The sequence below is a fragment of the Castor canadensis genome, chromosome 1, assembly GCF_047511655.1.
Source record: "Castor canadensis chromosome 1, mCasCan1.hap1v2, whole genome shotgun sequence".
Lineage (NCBI taxonomy): Eukaryota > Metazoa > Chordata > Mammalia > Rodentia > Castoridae > Castor > Castor canadensis.
In genome coordinates this window covers 54,114,505-54,132,464 of record NC_133386.1, presented here as the reverse complement: position 1 = coordinate 54,132,464, position 17,960 = coordinate 54,114,505, and the positions used below count along the sequence as shown (strand labels likewise).

The window sequence follows — 17,960 nt, the reverse complement described above, 5'->3', positions numbered from 1 at the left end:
AGAGCATCGGTATTGAAGCAAAAGACTGACTGGTCAATTCATAGCTCAGTCACCTTCAAACTGTGTCTTCTTTCTGGAGCTCAATGAATTATGAATTTGCTATTTTCCTCTAACTGTGGCTGTAGAAAGAATGAGATTGTGATTCATAAGCAAGTGTATGTAGATATCCTTCTTAACTTCTGTCCTGGTTTTCTTTCCTCCCCTCATCTTCCTCCTTCTTGTACTCATCCTCTTCCCCTTCTCCCCATCCTTCCCTCCTCCCCTCCTCTTCTTCCATCTCACAGTTGTTCTTTTTTTAACTTATAAAGACCATCCTATATGTTTATTAATGGAACAAAGTAACATATTGGTGATCAGCAGGGTTGACATAACAAAATACCACTCATTTCCTCACCGTATTGAAGGCTGGAAATCCAAAATCAAGGCATCAGCAGAGTGGTTTCTCTTGAAGCCTTTCTCCTTGGCTCACAGATAGCCACCTTCTCACTGTGTCTTCACATGGTTTTTCTGTTGCATGCACACGTATCTGTGTCCAAAGTTCCGCTCTGTATATTGAGGATTTGGTTTCCAGATTGGGGATTTGGTTTCCACTGAAGTCTTCGTTATCCTTTCATCACCTTTTTTTTTTTTTCCTTCTAGGCAATTGCTCTACTAATGAGCTACATCCCTAGCACACCCTCCTCCACACTTTTTTTTTTTTTTTAAAGGGTCTCAGTATGTAGCCCATGCTGCCTGGAACTCATGACCTTCCTGTCTCAGTCTCCCCGGTGCTGGGATTGCAGGTCTTTAATCATCTCTTGAAAGGCTCTGTATCCAAATGCAGTCACATTCTAAGGCACTGGGTGGTTACAGCTTTGACATGAATTTTGGAGGAATACAATTAAGGCCGCAACAGTGATTTTAAAAAAGTAATCTCCATGGTCCTAAGTTTCCTCAAGTGCACAATGGGGATAAAAATTCCAGCGTTGCCTTATGTATGGTAATTATGAAGATCATATGAGCCGAACCCAAGTCAGTTTCCTAGAGTGCCTAAAACACATAATGAGCACTTCCTAATCATTAAAGATCTTTCCTCGTTGGTGGAGTGGCTCAAGTGGTAGAGCACCTGCCTAGAAAGCATGAGGCCCTGAGTTCAAACCTCAGTACTGCCAAAAAAAAAAAAAAAAGATATTTCCTGCTTTTTGGAGTGAGAGAGAAATTCTGAAACTGCTTGATGCAAGAGGTGCAGTCCTTACTGTGGTGGTCCTTACTTCTATTGCCCTTACTATAGAAGGGCATGGATATTTAAGTATGAGAGACAGCTAGGATATCCACAGAAGTAAAGGGGTGGAGTTTTTATTTACTATGGAATATGAGATGTTCATGAAAGCAAAGGAGCCCGAGGTAGACACAGAGTGGGTCTACTCCATATTGCAGTAGGCCTGAAGGAGTCCTAAAGTGACAGCAAATAATAGTGTTAATTTTAGAACTGAAAGAGGTCATAATTAAACCCATTTACTTAATGGAGGAGAAAACTGACATCCAGAGAGGTGAAGTAGCTAGCTGGAATCATACAGTTAGGCAGTTGGCAAAAGACCTATCAATTTATCAACTTGAAATTATGTCCAGGATTGGGAGGAAAAGAAAATGGTTACTTGAGGCAAATATATGAATTTTACCAGACTGTCAGAGCAAAAGTTATCTTATTCATCACTATTATTTTCAATAACTAGAGAAGTACCCTGTATGTAGCAGTGCTCATTAATGTTTATTAGGTGGATCCAATATAAGTACTGAATTTGGAGGGGTCTTGTTAAACCACAAGTACACATTTTGTGATCTAAAACCACAGGTCATATTTATGAAACATCTTTAGTATCACTCTGAAAAATTGATACACAAAAAATTATATTAATAAGAGGGTTTTTTTGTGGTGGTACTGGGGTTTGAACTCAGGGTTTCATACTTGCTAGGCAGGTGCGTTACCAACTTGAGCCACTCCTCTAGCCCAGTAAGAGAGTTTTCAGGAATACAAAGTCAGTACTTAAAAATCCATTGTGTTTCTATGTACCAGCAGCAAACAAACACTTGAAAATGTTCACATACAACTGGTGGGAGTGTAGATTGGTATAACTGTCTTGGAAAACTGGCAGTGTCTACCGATGCTGAGCACGTTCTTACCCTGTGGTCAAATACTTCTCTTCTAGGTATGTATTTAGAAAGAGCACAGGCACTGTATACCAAAAATGTTTGTGGCTGCCTTATTCGTATGAGCAAATAACTAAAAACTCCAGATATCCATCAACGGTAAAATGAGTTAATAAATTGTGACATATTCAGACAGAGAATATGATACAGCAATCAATAACTTACATACATGTGAAGGGAGGAAACTCACAAACATAAATGCAGCCTAACACAAAAAATACCTACTTTATGATCTCACTTATATAAAGCTACCTTTAGGGAAGTAGAAGGTGTTATTATGGGGGCTGCAAAGGTCCTGGTGATACTGTCTTGTGTGTGTGTGAGTATGGTACTGGAGATTGGCCTTGCATATGCTAGCTAAGCACTCTACCACTTGAGTCATACCCTCAGCCCTTTTGTGTTTGGTTTTGAGATAGGGTGCTGCTAACTTCCATGGACTGGCCTTTGACTAGTGATCCTCCTGCCTCTTCCTCCCAAGCAGCTGCTATTATAAGCATGAACCACCATGCCCAGCCCATGATGTTCTGTGTCTAGATTGAGCTGGACATTTATGATTTATGTGCTTTTTGTTGGGGATTTTGGAGCCATGAGTTGATAAAAGAATTTATCAAGAAGAGAGAGTAGAAGTAAAGATTTATTAGAACTGCTAAGGAAAGCAGTAACCAGCTGAGCAACAAGGGAGTGCCGCCATGCTGAGATGAAGGTTGGTTCAGACTTTTATAGAATCACCTGGGTTTTTACTAATTGGTTATTTCTTTCTTGTAAGCCTTGTTGATTAGTTGTTTTTTCCTCAGAACATGGTTTGACTCTAACTGAACATTTCCTGGGCTCAGTTTTTACTTCCTCATACCAGCATTTTCCTCTTGGCCCTTACTTCCTCATCCTGCCAGGCTGTTAGTATTTTGTTCCCATCATGCACACATGGGCACCCAGCAGATTACTTTTTTAATTTGGAAAAGAATTAAGTAAAAGGTCTTAGTCTATCAAAATATTTTATTTTCTAGAACAAGAAAAAGTCTAAACCACTTTTTTCTTTTTTATTGATACTTATTAAAAATGTGTAAAACGTCTATGTGCAGTTGCTTATACCTGTAATGCCAGCTACTTGGGAGACAGAGAGTGGAAAGACCTCAGTTCAAGTCCAGCTATGGGAAAAAGTTAATGAGAACTTCATCCCAATAAGTTGGATGTAGTGATGTACCACTTTTGTGGTCTCAGCTGTGGGGAGGCATAGATGGGAAGATTGTGTTCCGATGCCAGCCCCAGGCAAAAACTCTAGACCCTACCTAAAAAAAATGACTAAAACCAAAAAGGTCTGTGAGTATGGCTAGAGATCCTGCCTGGCAAGCTCAAGGCCCTGAGTTCAAAAGCATGTAAAACCCATCTGTTGAATATTACCAAGAACAATTCTAATAATTTTGACCCTCAAATTCCTATTTAATAGTGACTTAGATAAAAAATAAAAATTTGGGCTGGTGGAGTGGCTTAAGTGTCAGAGCGCCCATCTAGAAAGTGTGAGGCCCTGAGTTCAAACCCTAGTACCACTAAAAGCAAAAAATAAAAATTTAATTTACATGGTTGTGTTTTTTCTCCCAAATCTTTTTCCCAATTTTCTACAGTAAACAGTATTACTTTTTAAATAAAATATATTTAAGGTAGACAGATCTTCAATTTCTTACATAATATGTTGTGGGTTTAAAGGATTTTCTCCACAATGTTTTGGGTTTTTTTTTGTTGTTGTTGTTGTTGTTCAAACTGGGAATGGTGTACGAGCTATGGAAAGTCATTTTATGAGATTGCTATGTTTTCTAGTAGTGTTACTCAGGATTGCTAAAAATATACACAATAGATTTGAGGACATTGTAAATTACAATCATTCATTAAGTCATACATTTTTTCTTTCCAAAATAAAAGATCTTTGACTCATGAGTGTGCTCACAAGAGTGTGTTAACCTCCCTTCTTTTCTTCCCCAAATTTCCTAATTGAGTTTTAAAATTATATTTGTCTTTTGTATACATAAATATACAAACTATTTTAAAATAAATTTCATTTGGTGACTGATTAGTGTAATGGCATTAGAATTGGACGTTGGTCTCATAAATATACCTGGAAATTAGGAAATTACTTAGAATCATGCCTTTTAGAATTACTCTCAACTTGGAAATGACATCGATTTCATTTTCTTCCACCCTCTACACAGTGCTTCAAAGAATCTAGGCTAAGTGAATAAAATCCAAAAATCCAAGGTTTATTTTTCTTTAAAAATATAAACTGGCTGTTAGTATTTTTCAGACAATTAAGAGCTCACATCTAAGGGCTTTGGTTGTAGTTCTCTTGCTGCTGATTAGGTATTCCTCAGTGGTGATTAGTGAATGTACAAATGCAATCACTTGGTACGGCTTAATCACTCATATGTTTGAGAAGTTACTTACCCAGAAAGAGAAATTGAAGCTTGTATAACTTACATTAGCCTTACTTTTAATAGCAAAAAAAAAAAAAAGAAAAGAAAAAGAAGAAGAAATTATGACTAAATTAGGAATATTGGGTCATAAAAGATAAATTGTAGTTTAAAAGAAATAGAGAACCTGGGCAAATACATTTCTATGGATACATATTAAGTTGTCTGCAGTAGAGGTAGAATATGAATAATTGACTCTTGCTTACTGCCCAGGCAGTGTCCCTCAGAGACATGGACTGAGACTTGTTCCCTAAGCACATACATTTTCTTCTTCCTTTGAGCTGTGTGGCAAGGGAGTCATCTCTTTTCCTAGATTTTCTACATTACTCAAAGTTGAAAAGAAGTGGAATGTATGAGAATACTTTTTTGGGTTTTTTACACATAGCATCTAAAGCAAGGGGAGAGAGGGATGCATGTATCAGAGTAATGTTGCATTCCTTTCTGACAGTTTTGGTTATAGGCTTGAGTCCTGAAAGTGAGGCTGGGGATGGAACCCAGCACCTTGCATATGTTAGGCATGCACTCTGCCAGTAGACTACATCCCCAGCCCTTGTTCTTCAAATTTATAGTGCAAAATCTTATCTTTATATACTTCCCAGAGGTTTGGCTTCTTGGGGATTATTTTATGCTAAGCAGAGTCACACTTGGTAACGTAGATGATCTCTTGTTGTTAGCACTGAAAGTTCTGTGCTCTGAAAAACCCTCTGTCCTCAAGCCCAGGGGCTGTGGAAGCCCCTTACCATTTTGCAGTAGGAGAGGTGGGAAAATGGGTTCTCACTGCTGCTGTGTTCTTCTCTGGGTATAGCTGGGAAGGAGCCCTCAGCCCCTGCAGTACAACCCAGGAGGAAGAATGTTGCTATTTCTCAAGTGTGCCCAGATATTACTTTTCTCATGACCTATTGCTGCATAATGAATGCCTGCAACATTAACAGCTTGAAACAGTATGACTTAATATGTTTCTTTGTTTCTGAGGGTCAGGGAGTTGGGAAAGACTCAGCTAGCAGTTCTAGCTCCCTCAGTACCATAGTGGCCCTAGCTGACTGACACTTTGTTTTCATATTATCTCAGGGTCTTCATATGGACTCGTTTAGGCTTTCTCCTGGCACAGTGGCCTCTAGGCAGTTGAATGCTTATCTGGCACGTTTGGGTTCCAGATAAAGTGTCTAGCCAACAAGTAAGAAGGTGCCTCAAATGTCATATAGGATATTACTGCACAGCATCATTTTTACCAATGTTGAGTCACAAGATTCAAAGGACAGGACATGGACCCCACTTCTTGTTGGCATCACATTTGAAGAAGAACATGTTGGAATGGAGCAGTTATTTCAGCTATCATTGAAAAATACTATCTGGCACATTACTTTGGCCCCATACAACTGAAAAAATACAGTTTTTCATTAACAAAAGTAGTGAAGTTGTTAAAATATGATTTTCCTCATGGATTTTCATAAAGCAATTTTCATTTTTAATACAAACTAAAAGGCCAGCCTATTTATGTTTCTTGTCTTAAAAATCCCTGGGTCACCATTCTATGATTATTAAAATATATGTATATATGTATACATATGTATATGTGTATATGTAAATGTGCACATGCATACACACACATATATCTTTCCTCTACCACTCCTCTCCCAAAATCCAGCTGATCAAGAGAGATATAAGAGTTTGGGGGTATGTTTGTGTGATGTATTTGTGTGCACACGTGCACCCTGTAGGATGAAAAGAGTTTGGGGAGAAGAAATGGATATTAGTGACACAGGATGATTCGTCTGAAAGGAAGCATCCCCAGCAGGAAAGGACTCTGAAGACACAATGGCTGGAAAGAGAACTAAGGGACAAGGGCAGCGGTAGCTGTTTAGAAGGGGAAGACAGGTCTATTTACAGCATCATTTTAGTATGGTCGTTCGGTTTACAATGTGGACACTAATATTCTGGCCTGGCTCTCTTAGACTTCTTTTCCCATATGGTGCTTACAACCATGAGTTATTCTTCCTGGTAACCTCCAGTCTATCATTCCAGGGTAATGGAAATTGGGCTATGTTAAAAATAAAACAAAAAAACCTAATGCAGTTATTTAGGGAATTCACTGACAGTACCATTTTGGCAATGTTTCAGGAAAGTATAATACAAATCTTAATTTTTAAACTTATTTTATGGAACATTTATGATTTATTTTGTTTTAAGCTCATTATATAGTCTATTAAAACATTTTAAAAACAATGTAGCAGAAAGCTTGTAATTCCGAGCCACTACTTGTTTAAAAAGACAATTTCTGTGTTTGGATTGTAGGAATATTGTAATACGATCCAGCTAGATTCTGGAATAGATTACCGGAAAAGAGAACTCCCGGCTGCAGGAAAACTCTACTACCTGTAAGGTGTTTTTTGTTTGTTTGTTTTGTTTGTATGGATGTGTGTGTGTGTGTGTGTGTGTGTGTGTGTGTGTGTGTGTGTGCTTAGTTTAATTTTCCAAGTTTAGAATCTAATAACTTATCAGGAGAAGATAAGGAAAATAAGCATTTTAAATATTAGAACCTGACAGAGTAGTGCTGAATCTCATGATTTTTAAACAACATGTTATTCTTTAAACTGAGATTTTGCCATCCGTATTTGCATCATTTATAATGTGTGATTGAGTGAAAACCTAATTAGTTTTGCGGGGAGGAGAGATGACAGATGGCTAGAAAGTAATGAGTATCCTCTTAGAAGAGGCTGTGATATTAAGAAAATATCTTTAACTTGCTAAAGTAATTAATTATTTGTGGATATCATCTAACAAGTATGCCATTTCCATTCCCCCAAAATTGTTGTTTTATTTTGTCAGACAATCTGTTTGTATTTATCATTGTTGATTGACTTCCATACATAAATGATATAAAATATATACTGTATGCAAATACAACTAGATATTTTTAAAATTCCTTTAAAAATATGATTCTTCTAAGTTGCAGCCATTTACAGTAATAGAGGTATTTAGCATGTACAATTAATGATGAAAAACAAATGTAGTTTGTTTTAAAATGTCATTTGTGAGAACCTAAAAAGGAAAAAGTGCTTTCCAAGTATAAACTTGTTTAGAATGTGCCAACAGTGTTTGGCACATAGTGGGTTCTCAGTAAATAGATGTAAGGGCTAATGAAAATTTAACTAAAAGGCATATTTCTGGTAATTTAAATTTTGTGACAATGTGCACATGAGAGGATGAAAAAAGTTCTCCTCTCTGCTACCTTGTAAGTAGAAGTACTTACTGTTTTTGAAGCAGAAATTATCTAGAAAAATTGAATAATCAAAATTGCACTTTACCACTACCAAAGGGACGATTTCAGTTTATTATTCAGATTCAGATGATTATTATAGAAGGTTCTTATCTACCCTTAAGTACTTTGTCTTAAAGTACTTTATAATTTAAAAAAAATTCTTATAGTGCTACTTCTGCTTTTGCTTAGACTATTTCTTCCAGTTTCTGTTATCTTGGTGTTTTTTAGTTGTTTTGTTTTTCTGATATTCACAATCATTCCCTGATTTCTGCTATCTATTTTTTGCTATTCCAGATGCATGGTATTTACAGATTAATTTATTATTCACTTTATTCTTTTTTTCAAAGGTGGTAGTTCTTGTTCCCTGTTTTTCCACAAAGTATATCCTTACATGGGGAGAATGTAAAAATTTTCCTAATGAATAGTTCCTTAAATAAAGATGATAATGTCAGTCTAAATCATGAAATCCATTTCATGATACCAAAAAGGTCTCTGGAATTTCCTCGAAGTGAAAGAGATGCTTTTGCTTACCCTGTGTCGCCCATTGCTCTTTCTGATAAAAAGGAAGATGACGCTGAAACAATGAAATTCAGTTAAGAATTCAGGAAACTAGAAACTACAAAGGTTACCATGAAACTCAGAACAGCTTTCTTTAAAAATACATAAATTATTTACTCCTCGAGAAAGGCATACATTTATGAATATATTCATAAATTTAATATAAAATATTGTGTTCATAAATTTAATATCAAAAGGGCTTGACCATAGTCATAACCAAGATTAGAAAGCTTGGGGGCATACCTCAGTCAGAGGGTAAGGCAGCTGTGCACCCCAGAAGAGACTTAGAAACTAAAATCATCTTAGAAATAAGACAAAATATTAGACACCAAAATGGGGGATGCTAAGGCTGTTCATCCTGTTGTTTCACATGAGCACTTAGTAGACCTACCTTCACAGCAGAGTGAAAGAAAATGTCCTTGTATCATGTTTATAATTCTGATTTTGTTTTCTTTTGGTAGAACTGGGGTTTGAACTTTGTGCTTGCAAAGCAGGCACTCTAACACTAGAGCCACACCTCTAGTTCATTTTTGCTCTGATTAATTTGGAGATTGGAGTTCACAAACTATTTGCTCAGGCTGGCCTTGAACTGCCTTCCTTCTGATCTCATCCTTCCAAGTTGCTAGGATTATAGACATAAGCACCAGTGCCCAACAATATTTCTGATTTAATTGTGTCTTTTTAAATTTGTTTTTATAGGAAACATGTTACTTTTCACCTTGGAATAGATTTTAATGTGCTATGCTTATATTGTTCTGTGAATATATGTGTTTCTCTTTAATATCCTCTGGCCAAATACCTATGTATGTGAGTCTAGACTAGTCTCACGTACAATAAATTGAGAGAATTTAAATTTAGCAAGTTACAAACCATAGAGAGCTTGAGTGTGAATACCCAAACTTTCATGTAAGTTAAAACACCCTGTGGTTGTCCAATTTTTCATTCTGTGATAACTATGTGGTCACTCCCCAGACAAGCACAGTCAATGTCTTCCTGGTGGCTTGATGGACAGGAATCAGTGAGATAATCACCTGTAGATATGGTTTGACAAAATTCCAACAGCTTTGGACTTTCAATTTGCATCTGGGTAGAGGCTTGAATCATAATTTATTTTCAAACGGCTGGGGTTTGTTGAGAAAATTTAACTGCTCCAGTTCTCCTTGAGGGGTTGTTGATTCTATATAATGAACATGTCTTTCAAACAGGAAACACTAGGGTCCATGGGATGCTCCCAGGCCATTTGCTCTCTGTTTTGTGAAGGTTTCTTGATTTCCTGGGGAGAGAAGTTCAGATCACCCTGGACTCACCCTTGCTTGCTTTGTTTTGCATTCCGCAGTTGAGTAAGTATAGGTTCCTTTTTCTACTAAGACTGTGGAAGTACCTGGGGTGGGCCTGTTTCCTATTTAAATACTATATCTCTACCAAATTCACATACAACCCCCCCACCCTCAGCACAGCAGCCATGGCCTCATACAAAGATTTTAAACTGAACCAAACAAGACTGGGACAAGCACTGGGCCTGGGGTTTTGTTTTGTTCTACTTAATAATAGGTTTGCCCCTGACTTTTTCATGGATGCCATTAGAAGACACAAGAGACCTGGGTCAGAGACAAGGAAATTTATTAGTCTTGGTACAGACAGCAGCACGAGCATTAGCCTGTGTCAGTTCCTTCCTTGTGCCTGAGTCCCTGGGGTGGGAAGGAGGAGTTTTGCTGAGGGCCCAGGTGATTCCTGAATAGACCTTGAATTGTATCACAGGAGAAGAGCTCTGAGCTTGCAGAACCTACCATTTTATAACCAGAAAGAAGCAAATCTGCTTTTTGTCTTAAGGATGACATTGTCTCATCTCTCAAGGTTGCTCACTACAAACACAATCTTGAGAAGTAATCAGAGCCTTGCATTCTTGGCATCTCAGCAAGATGTGTAGGAGAAAAAAATGTCCCATGGAGAACTGTCTCTCCCGATAAGGGCATTTACCAGACGTTCATCCTTAAAGAAGCCAGGCTTGCTCCCTTCAGTTCAGTTGGCTCCCATCCACTGAAGTCATCCACTATTTTAACAAAATTTCATCTGAAGCACATCCTTCAGCTATCTAATACTTCAATTACATTGTCTCAAAACCATTTTAATTTTACTTATGTAGGAATTATTGATCATCCTGAAAATGATGAAAAAATTAGAACTTTTTAGACACATTCCAAACATTCACTGATTTTTACTTGGCTAATATATACATATATTGAAAGGATTTCAAAAGGAAGTTTCTTCTTAAATACTTTTACCAATGGAAATTTCTTGTTACAAATGCTCTCAGTTTCAACCAGCAAAAACCCTTGTTCCTTCCTATTATTCCTTATACTCTCTTTACAACAAAATTAGAAATAAGGGCAAAATAGTTTCTGCTGGGTATTGGGGGGGGGGAGAGGGAGGGGGCGGAGTGGGTGGTAAAAAAAAATGCTCTCAGTTTTCACTTGGGAAACATCTATTCCAAACAAAATAATTTTGGAGACTATACCTTTGAAAACCAGCTTTTAAAAATGTAATAAGTTAGCTGTCAGAAACACATCACTTTGAGATTATAGCTCTGTTTTAGGAGAAAGGTCTCTAAAAACCAAGAATGAAGCTTATATATGCTAAAACATACTTCTCCAGAATAAAGAACATTCTATCTTGCCTATAATATAACTTATAAACATTCTTTGGCTCCCAATTGAGAGAACCCACTCAATGAAAATTATAAACATTTCTTAGATTGATTGTTATATCTTTCCATACCTAAAATTTTGGCAAAGTTCTAGCTTCTGCCTAAAAGTTTTCCACCTACTAGTTCTGCAGGGTGCTTAGGACATCTTGGGACCATCTCCCCATACCCCATCATTACCATTCCAGTTGTTTCTGTCCCAGGCATTGGAATCTGCAGTGTTGGTCTTACTTTTTCTTACCAATTAGACAATGTTACTTGCCATTTTCTACTTCAGTTCCTACTGACGAATCTTTGAAACATCTGCCAACAGAAGCAACTTGAAAATTGCTCAGTCTACACCATCTCTAGCAATAAAGGAAATGCAAGTTAAAACCACACTAAGATTCCACCTCACCCGTTAGAATAGCCATCATTTGCAACACCACCAACAACAGGTGTTGGCAAGGATGCATGGAAAAAGGAACCCTCTTACACTGTTGGTGGGAATGTAAACTAGTACAACCACTCTGGAAAAAAATTTGGAGGCTACTTAAAAAGCTAAACATTGATATACCATTTGATCCAGCAATACCACCAAAAGGCTGTGACACAGGTTACTCCAGAGGCACCTGCACACCCATGTTTTTTTTTTTTTTCATTTTTCTTTTATTATTCATATGTGCATACAAGGCTTGGTTCATTTCTCCCCCCTGCCCCCACCCCCTCCCTTACCACCCACTCCGCCCCCTCCCTCTCCCGCCCCCTCAATACCCAGCAGAAACTATTTTGCCCTTATCTGTAATTTTGTTGTAGAGAGAGTATAAGCAATAATAGGAAGGAACAAGGGGTTTTGCTGGTTGAGATAAGGATAGCTATACAGGGCATTGACTCACATTGATTTCCTGTGCATGGGTGTTACCTTCTAGGTTAATTCTTTTTGATCTAACCTTTTCTCTAGTACCTGTTCCCCTTTTCCTATTGGCCTCAGTTGCTTTAAGGTATCTGCTTTAGTTTCTCTGCGTTAAGGGCAACAAATGCTAGCTAATTTTTTAGGTGTCTTACCTATCCTCACCCCTCCCTTGTGTGCTCTCGCTTTTATCATGTGCTCATAGTCCAATCCCCTTGTGTGTTTGCCCTTGATCTAATATCCACATATGAGGGAGAACATACGATTTTTGGTATTTTGAGCCAGGCTAACCTCACTCAGAATGATGTTCTCCAATTCCATCCATTTACCAGCGAATGATAACATTTCGTTCTTCTTCATGGCTGCATAAAATTCCATTGTGTATAGATACCACATTTTCTTAATCCATTCGTCAGTGGTGGGGCATCTTGGCTGTTTCCATAACTTGGCTATTGTGAATAGTGCCGCAATAAACATGGATGTGCAGGTGCCTCTGGAGTAACAGTCTTTTGGGTATATCCCCAAGAGTGGTATTGCTGGATCAAATGGTAGATCGATGTCCAGCTTTTTAAGTAGCCTCCAAATTTTTTTCCAGAGTGGTTGTACTAGTCTACATTCCCACCAACAGTGTAAGAGGGTTCCTTTTTCCCTGCATCCTCGCCAACACCTGTTGTTGGTGGTGTTGCTGATGATGGCTATTCTAACAGGGGTGAGAATCTTAGTGTGGTTTTAATTTGCATTTCCTTTATTGCTAGAGATGGTGAGCATTTTTTCATGTGTTTTTTGGCCATTTGAATTTCTTCTTTTGAGAAAGTTCTGTTTAGGTCACGTGCCCATTTCTTTATTGGTTCATTAGTTTGGGGAGCATTTAGTTTTTTAAGTTCCCTGTATATTCTGGTTATCAGTCCTTTGTCTGATGTATAGCTGGCAAATATTTTCTCCCACTCTGTGGGTGTTCTCTTCAGTTTAGAGACCATTTCTTTTGATGAACAGAAGCTTTTTAGTTTTATGAGGTCCCATTTATCTATGCTATCTCTTAGTTGCTGTGCTGCTGGGGTTTCATTGAGAAAGTTCTTACCTATACCTACTAACTCCAGAGTATTTCCTACTCTTTCTTGTATCAACTTAAGAGTTTGGGGTCTGATATTAAGATCCTTGATCCATTTTGAGTTAATCTTGGTATAGGGTGATATACATGGATCTAGTTTCAGTTTTTTGCAGACTGCTAACCAGTTTTCCCAGCAGTTTTTGTTGAAGAGGCTGCTATTTCTCCATCGTATATTTTTAGCTCCTTTGTCAAAGATAAGTTGCTTATAGTTGTGTGGCTTCATATCTGGGTCCTCTATTCTGTTCCACTGGTCTTCATGTCTGTTTTTTGTGCCAGTACCATGCTGTTTTTATTGTTATTGCTTTGTAATATAGTTTGAAGTCAGGTATTGTGATACCTCCTGCATTGTTCTTTTGACTGAGTATTGCCTTGGCTATTCGTGGCCTCTTGTGTTTCCATATAAATTTCACAGTAGATTTTTCAATCTCTTTAATGAATGTCATTGGAATTTTGATGGGAATTGCATTAAACATGTAGATTACTTTTGGGAGTATCGACATTTTTACTATGTTGATTCTACCAATCCATGAGCATGGGAGATCTCTCCACTTTCTATAGTCTTCCTCAATCTCTTTCTTCAGAAGTGTATAGTTTTCCTTGCAGAGGTCTTTCACATCTTTTGTTAGGTTTACACCTAGGTATTTGATTTTTTTTGAGGCTATTGTAAATGGAATTGTTTTCATACATTCTTTTTCAGTTTGCTCATTGTTAGTGTATAGAAATGCTAATGATTTTTCAATGTTGATTTTATATCCTGCTACCTTGCTATAGCTATTGATGATGTCTAGAAGCTTCTGAGTAGAATTTTTTGGGTCTTTAAGGTATAGGATCATGTCATCTGCAAATAGGGATATTTTGACAGTTTCTTTACCTATTTGTATTCCTTTTATTCCTTCTTCTTGCCTAATTGCTCTGGCTAGGAATTCCAGTACTATGTTGAATAGGAGTGGAGATAGTGGGCAACCTTGTCTGGTTCCTGATTTTAGAGGGAATGGTTTCAGTTTTTCTCCGTTAAGTATAATGCTGGCTGTAGGTTTGTCATATATAGCTTTTATAATGTTGAGGTACTTTCCTTCTATTCCTAGTTTTCTTAGAGCTTTTATCATGAAATGGTGTTGGATCTTATCAAAGGCTTTTTCTGCATCTATTGAGATGATCAAGTGGTTTTTGTCTTTGCTTCTGTTAATGTGGTTTATTACGTTTATTGATTTTCGTATGTTGAACCACCCCTGCATCCCTGGGATGAAGCCTACTTGGTCGTGGTGAATAATCTTTTTGATGTGTTGCTGAATTCGATTTGCCATTATTTTGTTGAGGATTTTTGCATCAGTGTTCATTAAGGAGATTGGCCTATAGTTCCTTTTTGGAGGTGTCTTTGCCTGGTTTTGGGATAAGTGTAATACTGGCTTCATAAAATGTGTTAGGCAGTTTTCCTTCGCTTTCTATTTCGTGGAACAGTTTAAGGAGGGTTGGTATCAGTTCTTCTTTAAAGGTCTGATAGAATTCAGCAGAGAATCCATCAGGTCCTGGACTTTTCTTTTGGGGAGACTCTTTATTGCTGCTTCAATTTCATTTTGTGTTATAGGTCTATTCAGGTGATTAATTTCCTCTTGGTTCAGTTTTGGATGATCATATGTATCTAGAAATCTGTCCATTTCTTTTAGATTTTCAAATTTATTTGAATATAGGTTCTCAAAGTAGTCGCTGATGATTTCCTGGACTTCCATGGTGTTTGTTGTTATCTCCCCTTTTGCATTCCTAATTCTACTAATTTGGGTTTTTTCTTTCCTCATTTTAGTCAGGTTTGCCAGGGGTCTATCGATCTTGTTTATTTTTTCAAAGAACCAACTTTTTGTTTCATTAATTCTTTGTATGGTTTTTTTGGTTTCTATTTCATTGATTTCAGCTCTTATTTTTATTATTTCTCTCCTTCTATTTGTTTTGGGATTTGCTTGTTCTTGTTTTTCTAGGAGTTTGAGATGTATCATTAGGTCATTGATTTGGGATCTTTCAGTCTTTTTAATATATGCACTCATGGCTATTAACTTTCCTCTCAAGACTGCCTTAGGTATGTCCCATAGGTTCCGGTAGGATGTGTTTTCATTTTCATTGACTTCCAGGAACTTTTTAATTTCCTCTTTTATTGCATCGATGATCCATTCTTCATTAAGTAATGAGTTATTTAGTTTCCAGCTGTTTGCATGTTTTTTGTCTTTACTTTTGTTGTTGAGTTCTACTTTTACTGCATTGTGGTCAGATAGTATGCACGGTATTATTTCTATTTTCTTATATTTGCTGAGGCTTGCTTTGTGCCCTAGGATATGATCTATTTTGGAGAAGGTTCCATGGGCTGCTGAGAAGAATGTATATTGTGTAGAGGTTGGATGAAATGTTCTGTAGACATCTACTAGGTCCACTTGATCTATTGCATATTTTAGATCTTGGATTTCTTTATTGAGTTTTTGTTTGGATGACCTGTCTATTGATGATAATGGAGTGTTAAAGTCTCCCACAACCACTGTGTTGGCGTTTATATATGCTTTTAGGTCTTTCAGGGTATGTTTGATGAAATTGGGTGCGTTGACATTGGGTGCATACAGATTGATGATTATTATTTCCTTTTGGTCTATTTCCCCTTTTATTAGTATGGAATGTCCTTCTTTATCTCGTTTGATCAATGTAGGTTTGAAGTCTACTTTGTCAGAGATAAGTATTGCTACTCCTGCTTGTTTTCGGGGGCCATTGGCTTGGTAAATCTTCTTCCAGCCTTTCATCCTAAGCCTATGCTTATTTCTGTCAGTGAGATGAGTCTCCTATAAGCAACAAATTGTTGGATCTTCTTTTTTAATCCATTTTGTCAAACGGTGTCTTTTGATGGGTGAATTAAGTCCATTAACATTAAGCGTTAGTACTGATAGGTATGTGGTGATTCCTGCCATTTAGTTGTCTTAGTTGTTTGAAGGTTTGATTGTGTGTACCTAACTTGATGTTACTCTCTACTGTCTTGCTTTTTCTTATCCTGTGGTTTGGTGCTGCCTGCCTTTTCATGGTTAAGTTGGGTGTCACTTTCTGTGTGCAGGATCCCTTGCAGAATCTTTTGTAATGGTGGCTTTGTGGTCACATACTGTTTTAGTTTCTGCTTATCATGGAAGACTTTTATTGCTCCATCTATTTTGAATGATAGCTTTGCTGGGTAGAGTATCCTGGGGTTGAAGTTATTTTCATTCAGTGCCCGGAAGATCTCACCCCACGCTCTTCTTGCTTTTAATGTTTCTGTTGAGAAGTCTGCTGTGATTTTGATGGGTTTACCTTTGTATGTTACTTGTTTTTTCTCTCTTACAGCCTTCAATATTCTTTCCTTAGTTTTTGAACTTGTTGTTTTAATGATGATATGTCGTGGAGTAGTTCTATTTTGATCTGGTCTGTTTGGTGTCCTGGAGGCCTCTTGCATCGGTATGGGAATATCTTTCTCTAGATTTGGGAAATTTTCTGTTATCATTTGGTTGAATATATTACGCATTCCCTTCGCCTGCACCTCTTCTCCTTCTTCGATGCCCATGATTCTCAAGTTTGGTCTTTTGATGGAGTCAGTGAGTTCTTGCATTTTCTTTTCACAGGTCTTGAGTTGTTTAATTAATAGTTCTTCAGTTTTTCCTTTAATTACCATTTGATCTTCAAGTTCTGAGATTCTGTCTTCTGTTTGTTCTATTCTGCTGGATTGGCCTTCCGTTTTGTTTTGCAGTTCTGTTTCATTGTTTTTTCTGAGGTTTTCCATATCCTGGGTGGTTTCCTCTTTAATGTTGTCTATTTTTGTCCTGAGTTCATTTATCTGTTTATTTATCGTGTTCTCTGTTTCACTTTGGTGTTTATACAGTGCTTCTGTGGTTTCCTTTATTTCTTCTTTTGCTTTTTCAAATTCTCTATTTTTATTGTCTTGGAATTTCTTGAGTGTCTCCTGTACATTTTGGTTGACCCTATCCAGTATCATCTCTGTAAAATTCTTATTGAGTACTTGTAGTATGTCTTCTTTTAAATTATTCTTGTGGGCTTCATTGGGTCCTTTGGCATAGTTTATCTTCATTTTCTTGGAGTCTGGATCTGAGTTTCTGTTCTCTTCATTCCCCTCTGGTTCCTGTAGTAATTTTTTGCTGTGGGGAAACTGGTTTCCCTGTTTTTTCTGTCTTCCCGTCATTGTCCTTGGTGTTGTTACTGTCCCTGTACTGTGTGTAATTAAGTATTTTCTAGCTTGTAATAATAACAATGGTAATATTTAGAATGGAATAGTGAGCTGAGATGGAAAGCAAGAAGTTAAAGAAAAGGGGAAAACAAATATACAGACAAGAGGGAGAAATCAGAACAAGGTATCAGACAAGAGAGTTTCAAAGGTATAAACAGGGAGTGTTAGTGTAGTAATCGACAGTAAGCTGAACAGACATTAGAGAGACAGAGAGAGGATTGAAAATCAAAGATAAAAAAATAAAAAATAAGTAAATGAAAGTAATATCTATATATAAAAATGAATTAAAATAAAATGGAAAATAGAAAATTAAAAAAAAAAAAAACCAAAAAACTTCCAAGTTTATATGCAATGCAGTTTCAGTCTTAATAATTTGGGTGTCCGTCTCAATCTCCAGTCCTGGAGTTGGTGCCTCAGATGTTGTTCTGTAGTTGTCTCATCAAAGGGGATGCATAAAGTAGAACAAAACTACACACTCACACACATACACACACACACACACACACACACACACAAGCCCCACCAAGTGTCCCCAGTTCAAATGCAATACAGTTTCAGTAAG

At 37.2% G+C, this 17,960-nt stretch overlaps 1 protein-coding gene and 1 non-coding gene across 8 annotated transcripts in view; both read left to right on the top strand.

The window, feature by feature from the left end:
- The window catches only part of Afg1l (AFG1 like ATPase), a 211,823-nt gene that overhangs the window by 126,345 nt on the left and 67,518 nt on the right, over window positions 1-17,960 (top strand). For all 7 annotated transcript variants that reach the window (XM_074077264.1, XM_074077257.1, XM_074077290.1 and 4 more), the window contains one exon: window positions 6,939-7,021. In XM_074077264.1, coding sequence (XP_073933365.1) covers window positions 6,939-7,021 — 83 coding nt within the window. The remainder of the gene's footprint in view (window positions 1-6,938; window positions 7,022-17,960) is intronic.
- On the top strand, window positions 1,079-1,151 carry Trnas-aga (transfer RNA serine (anticodon AGA)). Its single transcript has one exon. It is a non-coding gene; the product is annotated as a tRNA-Ser (tRNA).